Here is a 24,136-nt window from a genome sequence, read left to right on the forward strand (position 1 = left end):
TCCCCCTCCCCAGGACCCATCCTTCTGAAGCCTGGAACTGTGGTTCTGGGGCCAGGCCTGGGGTGCCCTGCTGCAGCTGCTGAGGGAGTTAGAGGGGAAGTGGCACCAGGTGGGTGCCCCCGGACCATCCCAGGATGAGGCATCGAGGGCACCAGGCAGGGGCTGCCGGATTAGCAGCTCAGTTAAATGTCAGATAAACATGAAAAACACTTAACGCAGGAGTCGTGCTCTTACTGAAACATTACTTTTGAGCTTTGCCACCTGAAATTCCGATCTGGTTGGATGCCCGTGTTTTAGGTGGCAGGGGAGACAGCGTGGCAGAGAGGATGGTTTTTATAATAGGTTCGTAAAAACTAAAAAAACAAATAAATAAATAAATTACACTGGGGGCTGGGGATTTAGCTCAGCGGCAAAAGCACCTGCCTGGCAAGCGCAAGGTCGTGAGTTTGGTTCCCGGTACCGGAGAAAAACCAAAAACTAAAAAAACAAATAAATATAATAGGTTCGTAACTCAACTGGTGACATCAAAGGTTTCTGGAAAGAGGCCCCAGGGGGAGCATAGAAGTGGGGGGACAGCCGTGGGGTCCCGGTCTGTGTGGTCTCACCTGCGATGTCGTGGGGAGGGGACCCCTGAGTTACTGCTCGTTGGCTCTGGCTGCTGGCCTGGACAGTCCCAAGCAGCAGGCTTGTGTGTCCCAGGGCCCCTGGGGTGCCAACGCGTCCTGACAGTGCAGGGGCAGCGCCCACCCTCGGGTGTGGAGGGCTGATGCTGCCCACCACGGAGGGTCCTGATGACTGCTTCTGCCCACCCCAAGAAGCGGGCGGCTGGGATGAAGGCAGACGGGGGCTGGGCCTCTCCCCCCGCTGTGGCAGTGTGGAGCAGGGCACTGGCTGCCCGTGGGCCTCAGCTGCCAGTGGGCCTCAGCAGTAGGAGCTCAGGCTGCCTGCGGGACCTCTGGCTGCAGAGCTGTGATGATGGCTCAGGCTGGGCCTTTCCAGGGGCTCAGAGACTAGCACAGCCCTTGAAGGGGAGGGAACTGAGAAGACCTTCTGTAAAATACCAGATGGTTAGTGGGAGAGGCTGCAGCCACAAGGCCTCAGAGCACCGCCACCAGTCAGTTGAGGGGGCTTTCAGCTCAAATCAGATAGCAATTAGGAATCAGAGTGCCACTGCTGGTCTCAGTTGTCAGTCTCTGGAGCGCTTCATGGCTAACAACTCCAAGTGTCATGGCTTCTTCTTAAAGCAGCTCTGTCTGCACTACTCAAAATAAACAACCTTAGGACTTTCTGGGACCACTGGAGTGAGGCTTTATTTGAACGAGACCTGTGGTGCAGGACAGGACCTGCAGCACACCAAAGAGAGCCTGGTCAGATCCACCCAGGAAGGATGAGGAGAGTGCAGCTTATATACCAGTTGTGGTGCTGTGATTGGTCCATAGTAAAGCCTGCTGATTGGTCTACATTCAGGCTTGTGATTGGTCCAAATTTGAGCCTACGGATTGGTCCAAATTTAGGCTTGTCAATTGGTCCAAAAATGAACCTGTGTATTGGTTCAAACTGGTCCAAACTCGAGCCTTCTGATCTGAGCCTGCTGATTGGACCGATTTCAGTTCTACTACTTGGTTCAAATCCAAGCCTACCGAGGGTTGAGGGAGACACTGGGAGCAGATGTGGGGTCCAGGATGGCCGAAGTTATGGTGACCGGAGCAGGAGCTGTGGAAGTGACAGGGCCGGAACCAGGGAATCATGAAGAGGGCTGGCTGTGTTCATCACAGTTTATTGGTGTTTGAGGAGGTTTGGGGTGTCAGTAATGGGCCTGGCCCCTTTCCTACTCTACCACTTTAGGGGCGGTGTCCTTGCTGCTGCTTCAGAGAGGGGAGGAGACCTCCTTTCAGGATGGCCCAGCAAGCATCCGGGAAGTAACCAGAGAGGACGTGAGGCAGGCTATCCCGGTCTCTCTGCAGGGGACCGAGGGAAAGGGCGTGAGGGCTGTCAGCCAGACACACACCCTCGTTTGTCACAGGAGAAGCGGCAGACTTGGTGCTGCTGTCTCTGCAGGGTCTCCCATTTTCCCTCTGTCCCTTTAACGGTGTAGAAAGGCTCGCAGAGTCCGGCTTCGGGCTGAGATGGGCCCCTTGGGGGTGGGGCAGAGGAATCGGTTAGACACGCAGTGATGGTATGGAGTTGAGGGCAGCAGCGTGGCCCTGGTGAGGCTCCTGCATCCGTCTGTGCCTGGTTAGGGTTGCATCTGATTAGTGGTAGAGTAGGGGAGGGACCTGAAGAGGTCTTCAGGATGAGGGCTGTAATCTGTGGATCCTGCACCCTGTGGGCCACGGCCCGGGAATGCACTCAACCTGTGCCTCATGGGATCATGGTGCAGCGTCCCCTCCTGTCCCCAGAGGTGGCTGTGGGGCCCTGTGTGGGGCAGGCCCTGCCCTTTGTGTAGGCTGGCGGGAGAGAGAGTGCTGTGGCAAGGTACCCACCCCTCGCCTTGTGCCGGCGGACGATTGTGCCCACCTGACGTTGACGGAACGAGGGCGTAAATGGCCTTGTGCTGAGGGGACTGTCCCCCCAGGAGTGAGGGAGCGATGCTGGAATCTGCGCTGGCGGATGAGCCGGATGTCAGGTCACAGCCACAGGCTCAGAGATGCCGCTCCACAAGGGGCCCTGAGGTTGCTCCCGACGCACTGAAGCTGTAGGGCTGGGGCCCGCAGGCTTCTCGGGACAGAGAGAGGATGTGTTTGGTCCGTCTGGATAATCCAGTGGGTTGCGGGAAGCCACAGCACTGTTCGGGGTACCTGGTCCCCGGGTGAATAGACTATCTTATCCATAAGACGCCAGGTGGGAAGGGACGCGGCCGAGCCACTGGAGGCTCCTTATGGGCCTTAACCTCAGCGCCAAGCCTTGGCCGCACACCGAGTGCCACACTTGGCCGAGAGTGAGCTCTCACTTGGCTCCAGGTCGAATCTCTGTCTGGAGATGGTTTTCATCCTGAAGAGGGCGCTGCAAGGAGACGTCTGCTGCCAGGGCAGCGGCCCCGCGGAGAGAAGGCAGTGGGGACCCCCACCTTGTGGCCCAGAGTAACCACATGTGCCTGGGGCTCGTGTGCTGGGTCATCCCTGGGTGACTCCTGTGCTCCATGACAGGTGATGTTCCCGTGCAGAGGGCAGGGTGCACCCCACAGGGATTGTCGGGGTCCCTTGAGAGCCTTGCACCCTCTTTGTCCCCCTGGGGTGGCAGGCAGCTGCAGGACAGGCGCGCAGGCTCCTCTGCCTCGGGGTGTAGCTGCTGGCTCCCACTGCCAGGCTAATTGCTGGTTGCCTTGTTGCTTCTCAAAACAAAACATGCAGCGGAAGCCACAGCGAGGGCCGCCCTGTACCTCCTCGGCTGTCCAAAGCTCAGGAGGTGGCGTAGGCTGACTGCTTGTTCTCGGGGTCCCATGCTAGAGCAGGGGGAGGGGAGTGTCTGTCCCCTCTGCCCACCTCCTCGTCACCGCCACCTCTGCCCCCTGACTCTCTGGCACCCTCAGAAAAGCCCCATGGGGAGGTGGCCCTGGGCTCCCCCGGATGTCCAACCCCAACGGAGCCCAGCCCCACCTCCACCCGGCTACCTTGCAGCTGTGCCCCTGTCTGGAGTTGGGTGATGTGACAGTGGCCTTGCCTGCTGGGGTGCCCTTCAGGGGCCTGAAACATGGAGAACAGGTTTGACTTTGCACGGGGTAGGGAGTTAAGCACCGGACAGTGCTTAGGAGGGGCCTGGTGGTTGTGACCGGGATGCCCCGAGCCATCTGAGTTTCTGGAAATCTCTCAGGCCACTGGGTGGTGCAGGTGGCTGAGGCAGGCGGGAAGGAAGGCAGGACTGCCCCTCCCCGTGGGACAGTGCAGTCAGCTGGGCCGGCAGTCTTGCCTGTGCTGAGGGTACAGGGTGTGAGCCTGGCACCACTGCAGGCTGTAGAGTTGAAGGGACGGGGGCCCAGCTCTTTGGGGGAGTAGGGGTGGGAACAACAGTGTGGGGCATGGCACCTACCCTGCCCCTTTGACAGGGAAACTGAGCCCCCAGGGGCATTTGGAAGCAGCTGTAGACCCTTGGTGTTAATGGGGCCCGGGCGGCCTCTTGGGGGGTGACAGGGCTCCACGCCCCAGGCGCTGCTCAGACCCTCTGCACACGTCGTCATATGCAGCCCTGAAGTCCCACGCCATCACTGTTCCTCTCAGCCAGAGGAGGCCTGCAGAGGCGCGTCGCCTATCCCAGGCCACGTGGTTGGTAGTCCCGGGGCTCCTCCTGGGCTCGGGTCCCCGCAGTCCTAAGGCCCAGGACTGGGCGCGCGAACAGCCCGAGGTGGCCCCTGCGTGCGTGGGCCTGTCTCCCCTCCTGCCCTGCTCTGCCCCGCCCGGTGTCCTCCCGTGACAGCCTGCAGCTGGGCGGGCTGGGTGCCACCCACACTCCTCCTGTCCCCTGCTCACTGACTGCTCTCGCTGCCACCCCCTCCCCTCCCTGCTGTGAGTCACCCCGCAGGGAGACGGCCCCGGTGGCTCCAGGGCTTGGGTGGATGGGGAGCCTCCCAGTTCCACCCGGACGCCCTCTTGCGCTGCAGAAAGGAAGAGGAGGCGATGGAGAGTGACCAGCAGAGATTTACCCACGTGTCCCCTCAGCTTGCCCTCTGGGGTTGTGGCCATGGCCCCTGGGTGCTGTCCACACAGGACATGGGCGTCCTCGAGGCCGCACACCGCTGGGTCTTGGGACGTTGAAGGGGGGCTGTTCCCAGGCCTCCAGCCACCACACCTGGCCTCTCAGAGCACACTTGGAATTAAACAGGTTGTCACCTGTGGCGTGCGCAGAGCAGATGGCACCATTATGTGGAGAGTGCTTCAGGGCAGTCACTGCCGTGTGCCTGCATCTTGGCCTTGGACAGCTTGGGGCAGCCTGTCTGTCACCTTTAAGGTGGCAGCTCTGTGACAGCCAAGGGATGCCACTGTCCCCACCCTGACTCCTGGGTGCCTCACACCAAGCCCTCCAGCGCCCGCCGACCAGCAGTAGCTGATGTTGGGGGCCTTGGGCTGTCACCTGCCCCTCTGTGTCTCTCCTTCCTCCAAAACACTGGCCCTGCTGCTCCCATGGCAGTGTTTGCCAGCTTGAGCAGAGGTTACAGCGCGCACAGAGGGCACTGCCACCCGCCTGCGGGCAAAGGAGCCCTGTCACGCCTGTCACGGAGCCGGAGTAACGAGAGGGCCTGGCCTCCGAGGCCTGAAGTGCCGCGTGAACCGGGTGCTTGGGAGCCACGGACAACCCTGTGTGAGTCACTCAGTGTGGGTGACCAGGCTTGGCCGGGGCCAGTGCCCCTCCCTTGTCCCTCCGTGACCTGAACCTCAGCACCGGGCCCCGCACACGCCACTGACCTCGGGACCCCCGGTGCCGAGCAGACACCCGCAGCCCAGCACCGCGCACTGCGATCCTGGGCTCTGCGGTGTGGGAGGAATCACCTAGAAAAGCTTCCGGCCTCGGCTTTCCCCGCGGGTGGAATCTCGGGGCACTGCGCTATCATTAGAATCCAGGCGGGCGGACGGATAATTGCAGGCTCTGATCTTTGAGTAAAATTGTTTTTGGCATTTTTTGTTTTGGGGTGTTTCTTCTTTGATAAGCGCTTGGATGGGGGTGTAAATGAATACTGTATTCTATCTGTGGGCTGTGTCTCTGGTAAGAGGACTAAATAGTGTGTTTTGCCCGAGTTTCTCTGCACCAGCTCCTCCCAGAGAGCAGGTGTGTGGTGTATGGTTGTGTGTGTGTGTGCGCGCGCGCACGCGTGCACGCCTGTCACCCTTGGGCTTGGTACTGGCCCACACATGAGCCCTGTCACCTTGGCGTGCTGGTTCTCACTGTGCCTGGGCTCTTGAAGGGCTTGCAGTCAGGGGCTCCCTCTCCGTGCTTTATGTCAGCATTGATTCCTGGGTGCCTCAGTGCCACCAGGAGCACCGGCCGTCCCCGAGTGCCCCGGCCCCCACTGTAGCAGGACCCTGGTGCAGATGAGGGAGTGGGGTGCGGCAGCACATGGGGTGGGGTCTTTCCCACGCACCTGGAGGCTCTGCCGATAGCTCCAGCTGGGTACCCGACATCTGCAGGGAAACGGGAGCAGGTGTGCGTGCAGCTCAGGGAGGATTCCTGGGGCAGGAAGGAGCACCTGGTGGATGCACCCCAGACAGACCTGTTTGCAGGACGCTGCCCCAGCGGCCTGTGTCCCTAGACCACGTCACATGTGCCTTGGGGCAGCTGAGCACAGAAGACTCGGCCAGACCAGGTGCATGATTTTCCCCTTGCACCCCGGGGACCGGAGGCTGCAGGCTGGGCTGAAAGCCTTCCAAGCATCCTCCTGAACCTGCGCTGGGTCTTCCCTTGCTCAGGGGCTGTGGCGGTTCCCTGGGGGAATCGGTGAGCAGTTAGCTGTCTCTGGGCAGGGCGGGCGGTGTGGGGTGTCGGTCTCGCCTGGAGGCGGCCGCTGTCCCAAGTGCTGAAGATTTGCCTGCTTTTCCTCAGGATCCCCCCACCCCGGTGGCCGTGGCCCAGGGAAGCACCTGCTTCCCCCTGCTCGGACACGACAGCTCGCGCTGGGTGCTCCCGGGGTCACCTTTCCTCCGGGCATGGCCTTGGCGGCTGGGGTGTGCTCAGCGGCCCCAGCGCTGCCCCTCTCCCCTCACCCGTGGGCTCTGGGGCTGGTTACACTCTGCCGCGTTTTAAACCCTCCCGGCACCTCTGCCTGAAATATAAAACTTTGACTGATACATTGGCCCGTCCTCTGGGGTCCTATGGAGGGACTGCCCCAGGGACACAGGCCCTTGGGAAGCAGAGCGCAGGCGAGCAGTGCCTGGGCGTCTCTGTCTGCCCCTCCCAGAGCCAGGTTGAGGCTGGTGCACTGGGGTGGGGGTGGAGTGGGGGGCTCTGAGCTCTGGGGCACATCCTCGCCTGACCTGGCTGACACAGTTGTGCAGACCCCACCATTGCCTTGGGAGAACAAATTTGCCATCAGCAGAAAGCCCCAAAGAGTACAGAATCGAGGTGGATCACACATGGACACTGCTGAGTCACGCGGGAGCTTTCAGCCCTGAGTTTGTGCACCCGCTGCCTCCCCAGCGTCTCCGCGCAGCGTCTGTCCCTGGACAGCAGTGCTGGCTGGGGGCCTGCTAGCGCCCACACCTGCCTCTCCCCACTGCAGCGAAGCCAGCCGAGTGTGCGCCCCAGAGCGGGAAGCGGAGGGTGTGTCCTCGGCTCTGTGGTTGCCGCCATCCTCTCTCGCAGCGGTGGCCGCACACCCTCGAGGGCCTGTCCTGACGTGGTGGTCGTGGGCTCACTGCTGGGCTCGAGGTGACACCTTGTCATTCTGTGTCCCCAGATCACCAGAAGCTGGAGAGAGAGGCCCGGATCTGCCGCCTGCTGAAGCACTCCAACATCGGTGAGCGGCCCTAGGAGGGCGGGTGGGCATTTTTGAGGATGCTCCTGTGGTGTTCTGAGCCCAGAAGCTGGGGCCAGTGGCCCGTTCGCTGGCTGGGATGTAGGGAGGTGTCTAAGGAGTCCAGGGCTGGCCCAGCCAGGAAGAGGGCGCAAGTGAGCGACCTGGAAGCTGCTTGCCTTCAGCCAGGTCAGATGGGGTCGAGTTGCCCTGGGCCCCAGCCCACACAGAGCCCCTGGACCCCAGTAGTCCAGCAGCACCCGTGGCTGCCAGGCTCCCTCCTGCAGCCTGGGATGTGTCCTGCAGGTTGCCTCAGAGCCCCCAGGCCCTAGGTCCTGCCACCCCCCGCCTTCTGGGCTTCCAGCTGAGGGTGTGTACCCGTGTGTGCCTGTGTCCCACGCCTGCCCCCTCAGGGACTGAGGCAGCCTGGGGCTAAGGCGTTGCCCGTGCTGGGGAGCAGGGAGACACCCTGGGTGGTGGCCTCCGCTGTGGAGGGCTGGGGCGTGGGAATTCACCAGCCCTCCACAGCTCCATGCCCTTTTGCCAGAACGGCACCCAGGAAGCTGGGTTAAAAGGGACACCTGGGGCACACCTGGAACACATTACCTCCAGCCCAGGCGCCAAGGGAGAGAAGGCCGTCAGCCTTGGGTGTGTGGAGTACTGGGTGCTCCTGGGTGGGTATGGTGGGTAGATCTTGGCAAGATGTCTCCTTGCCCTGGCTGGATGCCTGACATGGGTCTGGGTTGGTTCCAAGCAAGGACCTGGCCCCAGCTCTGGGTCTGGGCCTGGGAGCAGTGGCCGTTGGAGGTCCCCGCGGGGCCTTCGTTCCAGTTAGGGCTGGGCCCAGGCACGGCACATTCTGGAACCTGGAGGTGGTGGCCCGGGCTGCAGGCTCACAAGGAAACTTCTCTGTAGATCAGACTCTGAGACGTGGGAGGGAACTTGTAGGGGAGACAGTGGGGCTCCTCTCTCAGGAGCCTCACGTCTGGGCTGCCAGCCCCACGTCCAGACAGCAGCGGGGGGTCCCAGTGTCCCCGTCAAGGCCCCGGCACCAGAGACCAGCCCCACCTTGCAGAGTCCCCAGTGCCTCACAAGAGTGAGGGGACCCTGAGCTGGGGACAGAGCCTTCGACAGGAGACAGAGACAGACAGAGACAGACAGAGACAGAGGGACAGAGGCAGCGGGGCGGGGGTTGAGGTAAGAGGTACAGAGAGATAGGAAGTAGAGTATCTTTTTAAAATTCTGATTAAGTGTGCGTAATATTAATTGTTAAATACATTTGCAGTGCCGTGTACCCATCCGCACTGTCTGTATCCGAACCTTTTTCGTCTTTGGAGTAGAAACCCTTCCAACAGACTCACCGAACGGTCCGTTCCTGTTCCATAGACTCCCCGCCCCCGCCCTGCGCCCCTCTCTGGCCCCAGACTTCCCAGTTCTGCGTCTGTCTGTGCATCTGGCTGCTCTGGGGACCACAGGGGAGTGCACTGTATGGTGTGTGTCTATTTTGTGGCCGCTTATTTCCCTCAGCGTGGTGTCCTTGGGGTCACCCGTGTTGTACGTTTGTCAGGATTTCCTCCCTTTTAAGGCTGAATAACCCCTGGCAGGGAGTTACCGCACCGTGTATATCTGTTTGCCCTTTGCTCTTGTGAACAAGGCCCAAACATGTGAGTCTTGCTCGGTCCTGTGGGTCCTGTACCCAAGAGCAGGGTCGCTTAGTCCTAGAGGACTCTGGGTAACCTCCGAGGAGGCCTGTGCCTTTCCGTGACAGTCTAGGAGCTGTCACTTTTGCCTGGTCAGTTTGAAGCCCACACAGAAGGGAAGGGAATCAAGCTCCCCTTGGAAGAGAAGCATCGAGGGGTTTGAGACACGTTTTCTGCCCACCAAGACTGACACAGAGGTCATGGGCGTGATGTCCACCGAGCTGATGGACCCAGTGTGAGTAGATTCGCAGCTGCCTGAGCCCCAGCTACATCCATGGGCCTGCTGGCTGGCTCAGCTGCTGGCCCCAGGGGAGACTGAGGTAGGGGTGCTTCTGTGTCACGCAAAGGTGGAGGAGGCTGGGCAGTAGCAGGGCACTGGCTGTGGCCTCAGCAGTATCTGGTGCAGGACAAGGGGCCTTGCCTTGGGCCTCTCGGAGTCGGGGGACCTTTGCCTCCAGGGCCTGGGCCCCAAGTTTCCATAGTGTCCCATGGCAGCAGCGTCCCCGGGGGAGAGCCCCAGCAGGACAGATGAGGAAGAGTCCACTGGCTTGGCAGGTGTGGCCCCAGTGTGGGACTGCCAGCCTTTGGAGCCCCTGAAGCAAGCAGAGGCCCTTGGGTGGCCCAGGGCTCCCAGATCAGGGCCACCGCCCTGAGGGTTTGGTGACGGGGTCCTCAGCCCCAGAGTCCCCGGGGACTGAGTGCGGCATGTGGGCTCCCTGCTGGGTGAGGGGACAGCCGTGGTCACCTTGCCGTCTGTGGAATGTTCCTCCTGAGCCCAGACGGACTATGCTCCGTCTGGGTGTGATCCAGGTCAACACCATCCCCAGGGAAGGTTCCAGAATCCACGGTTCTGCAGGTGTATGAACGCCTGCCACATGCGGGGCGAGGTCCCAGGAGGAGACACTGCCGTCACGGGCACCTGCCCCGACTCTGTTTCGAAAGCACTTTGGGGTGGGCAGAGGGGGCGTCAGGAGAGCAGGCCCCAAACTGACCACTGCCCTCAGGCCTGGGGGTACGGAGCCGAGTCCTCAGCACTCCAGCAGGAGCTGTGGGACCCAGCACCCCCAGGAGCCCCTCTGTGCACTGCTGGAGCTGACCCAGCCGGGCCCTGGAGGTGAACCTCTGTCTCAGGGCCGCAAGCAGTGTCCCTCCCCAGTGGCCCGCTGAGGAACTGGGCTGCGGGGTGCCTGAGGGAGGGACACCTGAGGACAAGAGTGGAAGGACGCCTGCCGTGAGCCCTCAGGGCTCAGCCCTTGTAGCCCTGAAGGAAGAAAGCCCCAACAGTGGGTAGCTCCAGAGCACAGCAGAGAGCGGGGCGGGCGCCCCCTGAGGCCCTGTGCCCCAGGGTGGCGAGGGCAGTGGCTCAGGCCTGGGTCACATTTGTGCCGTCACCTGACCCCAGGCACCCAGACTAGTCCAGGACACCCTGGAGAGCTTTTTTATGCCACCTCTGCATATGGCATTCTTTGCTTACTGTTGTTATTTAAATAGATTTTGTGATAGTTCACTTCTGTGCTCAGCCTTGTCTGTGAATTCACGGGCCTCATGTGCTGGTTAGGTTTTCTTCTAAACCATTAAAATAAGCACCTGACTATTTTTAAAATGTTAAAAATGTTCAAGGAAGTGTGTGCGTCCGCACCTCCCTGACTTCCCACACGGATCCCTGGCCTCCCCGCTTCCTGGCAAGGAGGAGGACCCCCAGGCCTGCGCCCCTCAGCCCCTGGCTTCATCGCACTCTGCACCAGGGGAGGGTGCGGGGCAGGGTGGCCCCTCCAGGCAGGCTGTCCCCGAGGCACCCCAGGAGCCGTGTCCATGGACACCTTGGCCTTTTGCACGCGGCCTGGGCCTTCCGGGCTCTGTAGCTGTGAGCAGCGTGTCCCTGAGTGCAGGCGGCTCCAGGGACTCTGGTCACGCCCAGGGCCCTGGAACAGCTGCCAGGGGCCCCAGGTCTCGGGGACATAGGCCAGCCCAGGGGGTGAGGGTCCTGGTGCAAATGGGGACCTGGGCGCAGAAATCAGCTGGGGAGGAGCACGGGCAAGGCAAAGGCGAGCGTCCCCGGTGAGTCTGCTTTTGGTCCTGTGAAGAGCGGACCGTGCAGATGTAGCCCTGGCTCCCCGCTGTCCTTCGCCCGTGACTTTCTGCCCTGGGCTTGGCAATGCAGCCCAGGTCCCTCAGTGGTGCTGGCCCCTGTTACGCAGCCTCAGTCACCTGGGCTCCTCAGACCTGATGGCATTGGTGACAGTGACAAGTAAGGCAGCTCGTCCCAGAGCAGCCTGAGAGCAGGCACTGCTTGCGCCCCCGTCACAGGGCAGCAGAGCCAGGTGGGAGGCTGGGGTCACACGGCGGCGGGGAGGGACGGCCTGCATGCCTGGCTCTGCCCTCGGGGCTGGGGTCCATTGCTGAGAAAGGAAGGCCCTGGTGGGGGCCACTGCAGCCCGGGGGTCTGCAGGCAGGCCTGGGCCCTGGAGGCCACATCGGCATTTTTGGCCCAAGGACGCCATCAAGCTGGCTCCCGGAGGGCCAGAGACAGGAGCGAGGGCCCTGGCAGCCAGTTAGAAAGTAGGACAGCGCCAGAGGGCAGCAGGAAGGGGCTGGAGCTGTGTGGGCTGTTTGCTCCTGAGGCCCTGGGGGCCTGGAGAGGCAGGGAGAAGGTGCCATGACCCCGTAGGGGCGAGGACAGCAAGGCCTCAGAGGCATCTGCCTCTGTCCCAAGGAGTGGAGGGGCTGGGGCCAGTGCAGTGCAGGCCCTGGAACCAGACTGACCTGATCACAGCCCCACTCTGCCGTCCATAGGCTGTGTGACCTTCCGCTGATTACTCAGCCTCTCTGTGCTTCAAGGATGTCAACATTAAGTGAGCACTCAGAGCTGCCAGGTTCCAGCACAGGGCTGAGCCCGCTGTGAGAGAAGCGGGCCCAGGCAGCCTTAGCCCGGGTGTCCCCGCTCCGCGCAGGTGTCTCAGCCAGCCCAAGCTGGCCGTGCTGTCCCCACTCGCCCCTGCCCTGCGCTAGGCAGGTCTAGGGTGGGGAGCGTAAAGCACACACATCTTTGTAGGCAGCCAGAAATGAGGGCATGGAGGGCACAGAGGGTATGGAAGGTCTGGGGCCAGGGCTCAGGCTCTGCCCTGTGGTGTGCCCCGTGGGGCTCTGAGGCTGCCCTCCCCCAGGGCGGCGGTGAGCACCCCTGGGAAGGATGGGACCGTGGGCAGCGTGCACCCTGCGCCGTCCCAGGGCCCTGGAGCTGCTGCCCAGGCTCAGCGCTGGTGTCTCCTGGTGACCCAGGAGAGGCGAGTCGGCAGGTGGAGGGTGGGGAGGGCAGGCGCTGCGGAGGCCCGCAGGGTCCGAGCTCCCCGAGCCTCCACCCTGCCCTCCGCGGCCCAAGAGGAGGCCCGCGAGCGGCCGGGCTGCGCCAGCTCACGGCTTCTCTGTCCCGCAGTGCGCCTGCACGACAGCATCTCCGAGGAGGGCTTCCACTACCTGGTCTTCGATCTGTAAGTGCCGCGCGCAGCACCCGCGCCCTCCCCCGCTGCCCGTGCTGGGCCAGGCCAGGCCGGCCGCCTCCCCAGCCCCACACCCAGCCACCCCTGGGTGTGCCTCGCTGCGCCCCCCCGGCTCCTGGCCACCCGGCCTCCCTCGGCTCCTGGGAGTCCTGCAGGGCCTGAACCGAGCGGGCGGCCCCTCCTCGCAGGGTGGCGGCGCTCACTCACCCTCCCCGCTGCACCTGACTCCCGGGACTGGGCGGTGGGGGCTGGCGTGAGCGTGTGTTCATGAGTGGGCAGAGCACTTCGCCTGTGCATGTGTGGGTGTGGATGTGCGCGGGCACGAGAGCACCAGTGCGTATGTGTGGGGCACATGCGTTGCTTTGCGTGAACATGGGTGGGTGTAGACATGTTTGTGTGTGTGTACAGGTGTGGTTTGTGGGGGTAGATGCATGTGCCACACCCGTGTGCCTGTATATATTCAGGTGTGCATGCATGTGCATGCGTGTGCACCATGAGCACGTGTGTATGTGTGCATATGTATGTGTGTATTTGTGTGTGTGCCTGTGTGTTCGTGTGCACGTGTACATGTGTGTATTGTTGCGTGTTTTGTACGTGTGTGTGTGCGCGTGCGTGCAGTAGCTGAGGAAAAGGCGCTTGGGCCAATTCCGCCTCTCACTTCCTGCCGGATTTAGAAACGGTGATCTCATCCCCCTCGCTGCTGACGGCTCCCGCTAAGCAGCGCTATACTTAGCTGTTGGCGAATCAGGGCTGCAGCCGGACCCTGGGCTGGAGGCCGTGGGCCTTGTTCTGCCCCTGTGGCTCCGGGTGGCCTTGGCCAGGGAAGCCCAGCTGCAGTGCTGTTGTCATGGCAACCCTTTGACAGACCAAGCGATGACCAGAGGCACCTTCACAAAGGCTGCCCGCTCAGCTCATCCTCCCTCACATGACAGTGCCCAGGCCACGGGGTGGGGGCACAGGTCTGAGCAGCCTCCACCTACGTGGGATCCTCTGGTCAACAGAGGCAGGGCCCTCCCTGCTGGGCTCAGACGCTTTTTCAGTGTCCTTGTGTGTCCCACAAGATCCTGCCTCGAACTGCCAGCCAGGTGATCAGACCTGGGCACAGCCACTGCTACCTGGCCGAGGCCATGCCCTGAAAGTCTGCCCCACGGCTGGGTCGGGCCAGGCTAAGTGCCACCCCGTGCACCCCAACACCTCCACCAGCCTCTTTTCCCCGGCAACAGAGAGGCCCCTGGGCTGAGGATGCCCTGGACAGGACGGCTCTGGGGACCAACAGTTGGCTGTAAAGACAGAAGGAGAGAGAGGCGGGTGTGTGTGCGCGCATGTGCATGCATGCGTGCCCATGGGAGACACTGGTCTGAGGCCAGGCAGTGTAGGGACGGCGGGGGGTGTCCAGAAGACCTGCATAGCCTCCTCCCAGACTGCTGTGGCCTGCAGGGAGTAGTGTCGGGGTGGGCTGTTTCACCTGCAGGGGCCCTGATGCCCTTGGCGGTTCAAGAGCCCTGAAGATTCTGGGGCTGCCAGGGGTCCCTGCTCCCCATGCTTGGGGCACTGCAAGGCTGGCTGCCTGGGCTGGAACCCGGGGGAAGAGGGGCCCATGCTGCTGAGGCCGCAGCTTGGAATTGGCCACAGGTCCCCATGCCTCCTGGGGAGTGGGGCAGAGGCGGGGCCTCGCAGACTGGGCCACCTGTGTGCGTACGCGGTGCCCTGAGGGTGTGTATGGGATGAAGCCCTGGCCCAGGGCCCTGATGCCTCAGCCATGTCCTCAGCCCAGACTCCAGATCTGCAGCAGTGGATCAGCGAGCTGGGATGCGAGCCAGCCATGCACACGGCTCAGGGAATGCCTGGCCCTCCTGCTCCCCACTTTTGTACGCACACACGCACACATGTGCACTCCCACACACACACATTTTGTCCTCATAGTGCCGCTTCCACTGCAGGGACGGGCACTCTGACAGGTCCCGCAGCTTGCTGGACCCGGCCTGGGTCTTCTGAGCCTGGGGCTGCTGCTCCGGGATGGTCACCCCTCGGGTGACCCCGCTCTGATCTGCATAAGGCCCTTCCAGAGGCAAAAGGAGACTTCAGAGCACTTTGGCCAAGGGTCCAGAGAGGCACTCAGGGCGGTTTGCCGGAGCAGTGTCACGTTCACGCAGCACAGCCTTGCTTTTCTTTTTCTCCAATGCTGGGCGCGGCACCCACTTGTGCCAGAGTCACTCCTGGCAGTCCCTGGTTCTCCCAACTGCTTGGGTTGCCCTGCCATGGGCATAAAAATGAGAAAGACCCAAGCACCACTTCTAGAATGGACAGAAGATGCTGAAATGGGGGGCTGGAGCACGAGGGCCTGGGAAGAGGCCCCCAGCCCCCGCTTTCCTGCAAGATCCCCCTCCAGAGGGTGGGGGCCTCTTGGTGGCGTCTCCTGCAGATTCAGAGTGTCCCCCCCACACACAAGTTCCCCAGCAACTTTCTGGATCCTCAGAGGGCCTCCAGAGAGCAGCTCCTGCTCCAAGGCCCACTTTGGCCACATCCCGATGGCCACTCCCTGGCCACTCCCTGGTGGGGACACAAGGCAGACACACATGTGCGTGCACACACGCCAGCGTCTCTGCTGTCCTCATAGAGACAGCGTGGGGCACCTTCACAGCTTGGCCCATTGGGGAGACCCCGTCCAGGCACCAGGTCTTCTGGCCCCTCCACTGCTGGGGGCACGACTCAGGCCCCAGGGTGTTTGAGGAGGGGGAATCAGGTCTTCTTAGACCTAAAACTAGAGTAACATGGCCTGGGTGTACCATCAGAGCGCCCTGGCCGAAGCTCTGTGCTGCCCGCTCTGAGGAACTCGCTTAGATCCCAGAGACTCACTTTCCTTGTGTGTCATGGAGCATAGACGTGCCAGTGGCAGAGGGTGCTGTCAGGACAGAAGTGTGAAACGTCCCATGTGAGTGAGTGAGCACTTGAGAAGCCGTCAGCCCCAGGGGACGATGGTACTCGGGTGGACGTGGTGATGGCGGCGATGATAAAGGTGACAGCGGTAATGACGGAGGTGGGTTTGGAGGTGGCTGTGATGTTGGTGATGGAGAAGTGATGATGGTAGTATGGATGGAGATGAAAGTGGCAGTGAGGTGGCGGCAGTGGTGACAGTGAGGATGATGGGTGATGGTAACAGAGGCAATGACAGTGGTGATGCTGGTGGTGGGGGTGATGGTGTTGATGGAGATGGTGGAGGTGCTGGTGGAGGTGCTGGTGGTGGAGGTGGTGGTGGAGGTGCTGGTGGTGGAGGTGCTGGTGGTGGAGGTGCTGGTGGTGGAGGTGGTGGAGGTGCTGGTGGTGGAGGTGCTGGTGGTGGAGGTGCTGGTGGACTTGGTGGTGGACGTGGTGGTGGAGGTGATGGTGGAGATGGTGGAGGTGGTGGTGGCAGAGGTGATGGTGGTGGAAATGTGGTGATAGAGGCGGTGGCACTGGTGACAGTGGTAGGGGGTGGTGACTGGATGACACGGATTCCGGAATCCATGCCCCATGTGCTTTCACTGCAGGGTCACTGGAGGGGAGCTGTTTGAAGATATTGTGGCACGAGAATACTACAGCGAGGCCGACGCCAGGTGGGCCCCTCCTGCCCCTCGCCCCGCCCGCGCTCTGCCCAACTCCTGCCCCTTCTGTGACCCACCTCTGGCCCTGCAGAGGGCAGCTGGGTGGTAGTGCCAGTCTGCCATCAGCCCTGCCAGGATTCTCTGAGGCAGTAGGGGGGCAGGAGCAGGCTGTGGGCCTTTGATAAGCATGGAGGTGTGGCCTGGGGGGTGGGCCTACCTGCTGCGTTATCTGGGGTGCCCTTCATGGGGTGGCTGCTTGGGGAGAGTGGTCGTAGGTGTCCCTGAGCCTGGCTTTGGATGTCCCAGCTGTGGCCCATGATGAGTCCCGCTTGGCTACCCCTCCTCTGAGATGAGCAGCTTCCAAATGCTTATCCCAAAAAGCCAGGCCAGGAGTCCCCTTCCCTGGTGTCCTCTCGGGGCCACCTGTCGTGCAGCTTGGCACCGTGGAGCTGGCTGGGAAGGATGCTGCTGGGTGCCCTTCTGGGCCCCTGCGCCTTGCACACTGCGTTCCAGGGAGGGAGGGTCAGGGGGTGCTGGGACTCAGCATAGGGCGGGCCACCTCCCCTCTGCAGCCGGGGTAGCGTTCACAAGGCTCAGCCAGGCCCCTGGGCTTCCAGCATGGGGTGCTACAGAGGGATGTGTGTTCCATCCTGCTAGTGGTATGGCTGCCAGGGACCATACTGAGGTGGGCCACACTGTCACCTGGGGAGGTGAAACCACAGTGGGCCCTGACCCTGCTCAGGGGCAGCTGGGGATCTCTGGGCTGTGTCCGCTGCTCTGCCTCAGACCCGCATTCAAAAGAGAAGAAAACTGCAGTGGTGGTGGAGGTTTTTTTTTTTTCTCTTTTTGAGACAGTCTCGCTATACAGTTTAGACTGGCCTTGAATTCACTTTGTAGCCCAGGCTGGTCTTGAACTCTCTCTTTTTTTTTTTTTTTTTTGGTTTTTCTCTGGTACCAGGAACCGAACTCACGACCTTGCCCATGCCAGGCAGGCGCTTTTGCCGCTGAGCTAAATCTCCAGCCCCTCGAACTCTCAATGATCCTCCTGCCTCAGCCTCCCAAGTGCTGGGATTATAGGCATATGCCACCACACCCGGCCTCTGTAGCTTGTCTGTTTAAGAATTGTTATTTGCAGTACTGGAGATTGAGTTCATATGAGCCTTATCGCTGAGCTACATCCCCAACCCTGTGTGTTTGTGATTGTGTGTGTGTGTGTGTGTGTGTGTGTGTGTGTGTGTTTGGTACTGGGAGTTTCACCCAGGGCCTTTGCACTGAGCTGCACCCCCTTTTTCATTTATTTTGCCGCAAGGGTGTTACTAAGTTTCTAAGTTACCCAGACTGAGCTCAGTCTTGGGGTTTTCCTGCCTCAGCAGCCGAGTGCAGGGGCTGCACATGCGCCACGTGCCTGACAATGGTGAACACACATCTCTAATCAAGAAAATGAATGTCAGTTTGTAGCTTCCTGTGGCCGTGCCCTTTGTCACAGGCCTTGAGTCCCCGTTTGAAGTGTGAGCGTCCTGGTACCACTTGGGCCTGTCCCACACAGCCTGGCAGCAGAGGCCCAGGCTGGCCAGGACGAGGGACTCTGGGGCAGGCAGGGCTGCGGCTTCTTCCTAAGGAAGGGCTCTGGGTCTTGCACAGTAGCCCGAAAGCAGCCTGTCCCCTGGAGAGGAGGAACAGGAGGGTTTTTTGTATTCTGCCCGCCTAAGAAGCAGGAAGTGGAACAGATGCCCTGGCCCTGCTCTGGGGATGCCTGCTGGGCAGGTGGACTTCAGGGTCCTCAGTGGCTCCTCCACGCTGTCTAGGAGGAGCCCAAGCGTGGGCCGAGTTCTCTGAGGGTGCCAGGCGAGGGGCCAGGGCCCTATCAGCCCAGCAGAGACTCCGGTCACAGATCAGCCCCAGGACTCTGCCGGGCAGTGTGTGGGCCTAAGCGCATGGATGCTGCCCGGGCCTGGTGTCCCCTGTTGCCCACAGCACCCATCAACCCAACCCGCCTGCCTGTACTCACCTGATCCTGCCACCTGTGTCCTCACCTGCCCTCGAGGCCTTCATACTCGCCCCCCCAGGTGGAAGCCAGAGGAGGCAGCCCAGAGGGGCTTGTACACTGGCACGCAGCCTCAGGGATGGAGGGGCCTGTGTGCCCTTCCAGAGCCTCTACCACTCTGCTCCCTGAGGGGAGGACCCTGGCCTGATCTGTTTCTGGCACACTCACAGCGCCCTCTGGTGGCCCTGCTGAGCCAGCTCGGCTGCAAGCACCAAGCCGCCTCAGGGAGGCTGGGGCTTCAGGGTGGTGGCGTCCTGGGAGCCTTTGGCAAACAGCAAAGTTGCAGTGGGAAGAGCTCTGTGCTCCCACTGGGCCCCTCACACCCTGCCGGCGTGATGGCAGGGGCCTCCCTGCCCCAGGGGACTCCATCTGGGTCCCCTGGCTCAGAAGAGATGGGGGTCTGTCCCACTGCCCCCCCATTTCCTCTTTGGGATTCTGGGCTCCTGTCGGGGGCGTGCCATGACCTGAGAATCTGTTTTAGGTTGCATAAGGAGGGGAGGGCACAGGGAGCCCTAGGGAGAGTCCCCTTCTGGGCTGCCCACAGATATGGCCCCTGTCCCTAGCTGCAGGGAGGCCCCTCATGACGTGGCCTGCACAGAAGAGGGTGTCATAGTTACATTCTCATCACTGGGACAAAATACCTGACACTCACAAGTTGAAGGAGAAAAGGTTTATTTCAGCTCACAGTTTGTCGTGGTTTCGGTCTATAGACAGCTGACTCTAAGGAAAGGCAGCATGGCAGAGAGGCATCACAGAGGAGAAAAAGTCCATGGCAGGGCAGGCAGAGGGCAGTAGCAGCAGCAGCAGCAAACCTGCCTGCCTTGTCTCCCTTTATGTTCTTTTCTTGTGTGTGGGGGGGTGCTACCAGGAATCAAACTCAGGACCTTGCACTTGCTGGGCAGGCACTTACACCGCTGAGCTACATCCCCGGCCCTCTCCCCTTGTATTCTGGCCAGGCTGGGTGCCACCTACACCCAGGGTGGGGCTTCCATTATCTGCACACTTCACCCAGTATCACAGCCTTAATCCACATTCACACAGCCTAATCCAGCCGCTCTCGAAACTCCCCACCTGTGACTGCATGAGGCTTTGGGGCACATCTAGATACAAGCCATGTGGAGAGGGACAGCCTGGGGCAGTAGTGACTGATGGGCATCCAGTTGGGAGCCGTGGGGTGTCTGCCCCACAGGCTTCACTGACTGGAACTCTCAGTAGAAGTGTGGAAAGCAGGGAACTCAGCTCCCCTTGGGTGGAGAGGGAGGCAGAGGACCTAGTGCCAGGGCAGGGTGGCGCTATCTTGACATTCACAGGTCTGGCTTGGGCAGGTGTAGTGAGGGTCCCCCAGGTACCTGCCCAGTGCACCCCTCAGATGAGTTCCCACAGGGCTGTTCTCAGGAGGAAAAGGAAACAGACTTCCTGAACTCATTTCTAAAGGGGAAGTAGGATTTTTATTTTGTAGTTTATGGGAAAGTTTGAAGGATGTTTAAGTCTTTTGCAAAACAGAGAAAACAACATTCAAAATATTTAGAACGTGTTTAAAAAAAAAAACTTAGAAGCCAGGTATGGTAGCATGTGACTGTAGTCCCACCTACTTGGGAGGCTGAGGCAGGAGTTTAGGGGTTGTCTCAGTTACTTTGCCCTCGTTGCTGGGACAAAATACCTGACTCCCAAAATGAAGGAAGGAAAGGTTTATTTAGTTTACAGTTTGTGGAGGTTTCAGTCTGTACTTGGCTGGCTCCAAGGCAGAGTGGCACATGGCAGAGGGCAAACATTCATGGCAGCTGAAGACAGCAAAAGCTGCAAGAGCAAAAGGGAGGAGCAATGGCAAACAGCCTCTTTCCCTCCCTTACACTGTATGCAAACTACCCGCCCCAGGGCGGGTATAGCTCTCACATCCATAATTCCAACATTGGACCATGAATCAATCATAAACTCTAGAAGCCTGTCTCATGACTGCATGTGGCGTTGGGGGGACACCCAGACACAAACCATAACAGGGGTTCAAGGTCCAACTAGTGACAGCTGAGTTCTCACTTTGAAAAAATAAAACCAACAGCAATCAATCTGAGTCAAGAAGGATGTTGGAGAGGATCTAGGGAGACGCTGACCGTACCCAGAGGGGTGCTTCCCAGACTAGAAGAACATCCAGAAGCCTACTAGGGCCCACGTTGCTGCTTGGGATTATCTGTCTGTCTCTCTCTCCCCAGTACTGGGGATTGAACTGCACACACTGGGCAAGTGCTCTACTACTGAGCTATTCCCCGGCCCTTGGGAAGGATTTTTGACCAAAAATTGACTTTCTAAGCTGTGCAGTGTAAAGCAAAGCCTCAGAGGGGTCAGCTCTGCCCAGGGAGAGGGCCAGGGCTGCTCTGCATGGCTGTCCTCTGCCCCGTGCAGGCCGGCGTTGTCCCTGTGAGCGGGCACAGTGCTGGCACCCGTGTCCTGGGGAATCCTGAACAGCTTAACCAACATGTTCATTCCAGGCACAGGTGACTGTCCTCGGGGGCGGGGGCAGTGTGACACACATGATGAGGGGCTGGCTGCTGCCTGTGGACATGCAGAGAGATCTCTGGAGCTGTTAGCCTGCCAGGAGGACAGTCAGGGAGGACATGGGGTGAGCGGTGGCCATGTGCCGGGGGATGGCATCAGGACGGGTCGCGGAGTGCCTGGCCCCAGGCTGCCGCAGGACCCGAGAAGGTCTCTCAGAAGCCTGAAGCTGAGGAAGGCTCACCGGAGAGAGATCCAACTCCCGCCACGGGGTGGACTTGAGGGATGCGTGGGCAGGTGGGGCCTCTACTGGTCTGTGGAGGTGGCACCTCCCGATGCCATGCCTGGCAGAGGGGAGCCCTATGGGGCTGGGTGGCCACCTGATGACTGAGGGATGGCTGGCACAGAGGCCTAGGACACACCAGGGCCCAGAGTGCCTGCAGGGCCCAACCATCCCTGCTGTGCAGGAGTGCATCACAGGCCTGTTGGCCACTAGGGGGCGCTCTGTGCTCTGCAGACCAGAGGGTGGCGCTTGGCCTCCACCTCCACCCGGGGAGGCCTGGGGTGGGGGCTGAGGTCTAGCAAGTCCGCAAGCCTCACGTGGTGGACAGAGTGACCCCAGGGCTGCAGGGGACCAAGCACCACCCTATGAGAGGTGGTTGGGGACCAGATGCGGAGACAAGAGATGGCAGCAGGCCGAGGAAGGGGCTGTGGGGAGTAGTGGCTGCTGACCAACGACGCCCCCTTTGGAGCAGCAGGAGTGGCAGAGGGGTGAGCAGGTGGGGAGATCCAGGGCAGTGGGGTGGTCAAGGGATTGAGGTTCCAGCCCTTGGTGGCTGAGGACAGACCTCAGCCGCCCGCCACTCCATTAGGGTGCAGCAGGGTGCACTGCACCCTCGGGTGGGGCTGGGTGGGACCCCGCACCTGGGCCTGGCCCCAGGCATTGCGTGCTCGGGGCCGGGTGCCCTGGGCCTGCTGCGATGAGGGCCAGGGGCCGGGCAGGTGGCCTGAGGCAGCTGGGAAGGGCCCTGCTACAGACCCCTGGAGAGCGGGACTCCGTGTTTGGGCCTCCCTTGCGGAGCAGCGGCAGTGCCGGGAGCCGAGCTGGACACCCCAGGGCTGGCAGCGCCCAGCTGCCCTGCTGCCCCGCACACAGCCTCTCGCCAGCGGGCATGTCCGTGTCTGTGTGGGTTTCAGTGAAGTCACGTGCACCCTGGGCACCGTCACCGCTCCAGAGCTGGGCTTCGGCCTGGGCTCCCCGCACGCGGTGGCACCTGTGTGTCTTCCTGGCCCACTCCGCCTTCCCCGCCTCAGTTTCCCCTCCGCCCGGCCCCCCCCCTCGCCCAGCCTGGCTTACAGAGTATAGGTCAGCCTGGCGCCTGCGGCTGAGGGTCAGTGTGGCCAAGATGAGCTGGGGGGGCACCCCAGGGATGGGTGTCCCCTGAGAGTGGGCTGTGGGCCTGGCCCCACCCCACAGAGCAGGTGGCCGGGGCCACGGAGGCCCTGCCGGGCAGCATCCCCCCTCAATGCCCTGCATCATCTGCATGTCCCCCGGGCTGGGAACCGAGCCCCGGCCACCCCCGCCCGGGCCACTGCTCTAACCTGCCTGCCGTTTGCTGCAGTCATTGCATCCAGCAGATCCTGGAGGCCGTACTCCACTGTCACCAAATGGGGGTCGTCCACAGAGACCTCAAGGTGAGTTCCGACCCTGCTGTGCGCGGAGTCTGTTGTCCACACTGCATGCTGCTGAGAGGCGGGGCATGTGCAGTGAGGGCCGTGGGTGCGGGCAGGTGTGCGTGTACGTGTGTGTACGTGCCCGCGTGTAAGGGCTCCTGTGTGCCACGTGTACACAGGTGCCTGTGGGCCTGTGTGCACGTGTGTGTACTTGAAGGCCTGTGTGCAGGTTTGTGTGCACATATGTGAGAATGTGCACTGTGGGTGCATGGAGGGGTCTTGTGTACGTGTGCACACAGAAGTGTATGTACATGGAAACATCCGTGCGTGTTCTCTGCATAATCTGTGTACACACATAGGCACAGGTGTATGTCTGAGTGTGGGTGCACAAAGAGGTCCATGTGTGTGTATCTGCATGTGTGTACGTGTGTATGCACAGGTGTGTGCACACGTGGTTGTGTGTGTATATGTGTGTGCCTTGGGGTGTGTGCACGTGTGGACTGTGTGCATGTGTATGGAGGTGTGTGCATACATGTGCGGGCACGCAAGTGTGTGTGAGCTGACGTGGAGTCGCATGTGGACATGTGGGACGTCTGCACATCTTCTGCCTGGTGCTCCAGGGCTGGAAGGGGCAGCTTCGGCAGCCTGCCTGGTGACAAAAGTGCACTGAGGGGCTCGCTTTCTACCAAGCGGAGGCTTTGGCAGGTGGGGACGCAGGCGATGAGGCTGGTGCTGCTGGGGCCTCGCCACCTCTGCCTCCCGGCCTGCTCTCTGCTGCCTAGAGCTCCGCTGTGGGCTCCAGGCTCTGTTTCAAAGGTCTGTCCCCCCCAGGGTGCAGGGTGGCTGCCGCTTCTCCCTGCTCCCTCCCCTTCCTTCCCTCCGACCTCTCCCAGCCCAAGGCCCCCACAGCCTGCTCAGCAGCTGCTGCTTGGAGGCTGGTGGGCCCAGGCCCAGCCCTGAGGGGTGCAGGACCAGTCTTGTGCTGAGTGTCCTGCTGGTCAGGACCCTTCCCTCAGCCATGACTGAGGGGTGCTGGTCGTTGCAGCTGCCTCCTCGGCCCTTCCCTGCGTGTCCCGAGCCAGCCTTGGCCAGGGTCCCCGAGAGGAGGGGGCTGGGCGTCGGACGTGGGTGCTTTGCCCTGGGACCCGTGCTCTATGTGGTTAACCTTGGGGCTGAGGCACAGGAGTAGCAGGTGCTCTCCGCCACCCCTGCTGTGGGGGAGACGGAAGCCTTGCTGCGGGAGCAGAACGCCCTTCCTGCCCTGGGGAGGCCCGGGAGTGTCCGCATGTGGGCTTGGCAGACAGCAGAGGCCACAGTACCCTCTTGGGCCATGGAGGAGAAGCCCAGGGTGGAGGCCCGGCAGTGTGGCCCTGGGCCAGGCCGTCCTGTGTGTCCCTCTGGGGCCCCCGGCCACCTTGCTCAGTGCTTCCCGGGGCCTCACGGCCCTCAGTGGCCCTGCGTCAGGCCCGGGAGCAGACCCGGGCAGCCCTTGCTCTCACTGTCAGATTCTCACTGCGGGAGCAGAGTGGGGTGCTGGACCCCTGCCTGCCTCACAGTGGCAGAATCAGGATGGACAGGCCCAGTGTGTCGCTGTGAGTCACAGGGAGAAGTGACGGACAGGGACAGGCCTTGCCCCTGCTGCTGGGCAGGCCACCGAGGAAGCCCTCGGGATGCTCTGGTCTGCGTGGGGTCCCTGAGCGTTCGGACCCGAGCCC

General features: G+C 61.5%; 1 protein-coding gene across 1 annotated transcript in view; it reads left to right on the plus strand.

The window, feature by feature from the left end:
* Camk2b (calcium/calmodulin-dependent protein kinase II beta) overlaps positions 1-24,136 on the plus strand; it is a 48,924-nt gene that overhangs the window by 8,140 nt on the left and 16,648 nt on the right. Inside the window, exons 3-6 of the mRNA XM_013520515.1 lie at positions 7,382-7,441; positions 12,572-12,626; positions 16,163-16,228; positions 22,370-22,442. Of these exons, the coding sequence (XP_013375969.1) occupies positions 7,382-7,441; positions 12,572-12,626; positions 16,163-16,228; positions 22,370-22,442 (254 nt within the window). The remainder of the gene's footprint in view (positions 1-7,381; positions 7,442-12,571; positions 12,627-16,162; positions 16,229-22,369; positions 22,443-24,136) is intronic.

This window comes from Chinchilla lanigera, unplaced genomic scaffold (genome assembly GCF_000276665.1).
Source record: "Chinchilla lanigera isolate Chin_1 unplaced genomic scaffold, ChiLan1.0 scaffold00055, whole genome shotgun sequence".
Classification (NCBI taxonomy): Eukaryota; Metazoa; Chordata; class Mammalia; order Rodentia; family Chinchillidae; genus Chinchilla; species Chinchilla lanigera.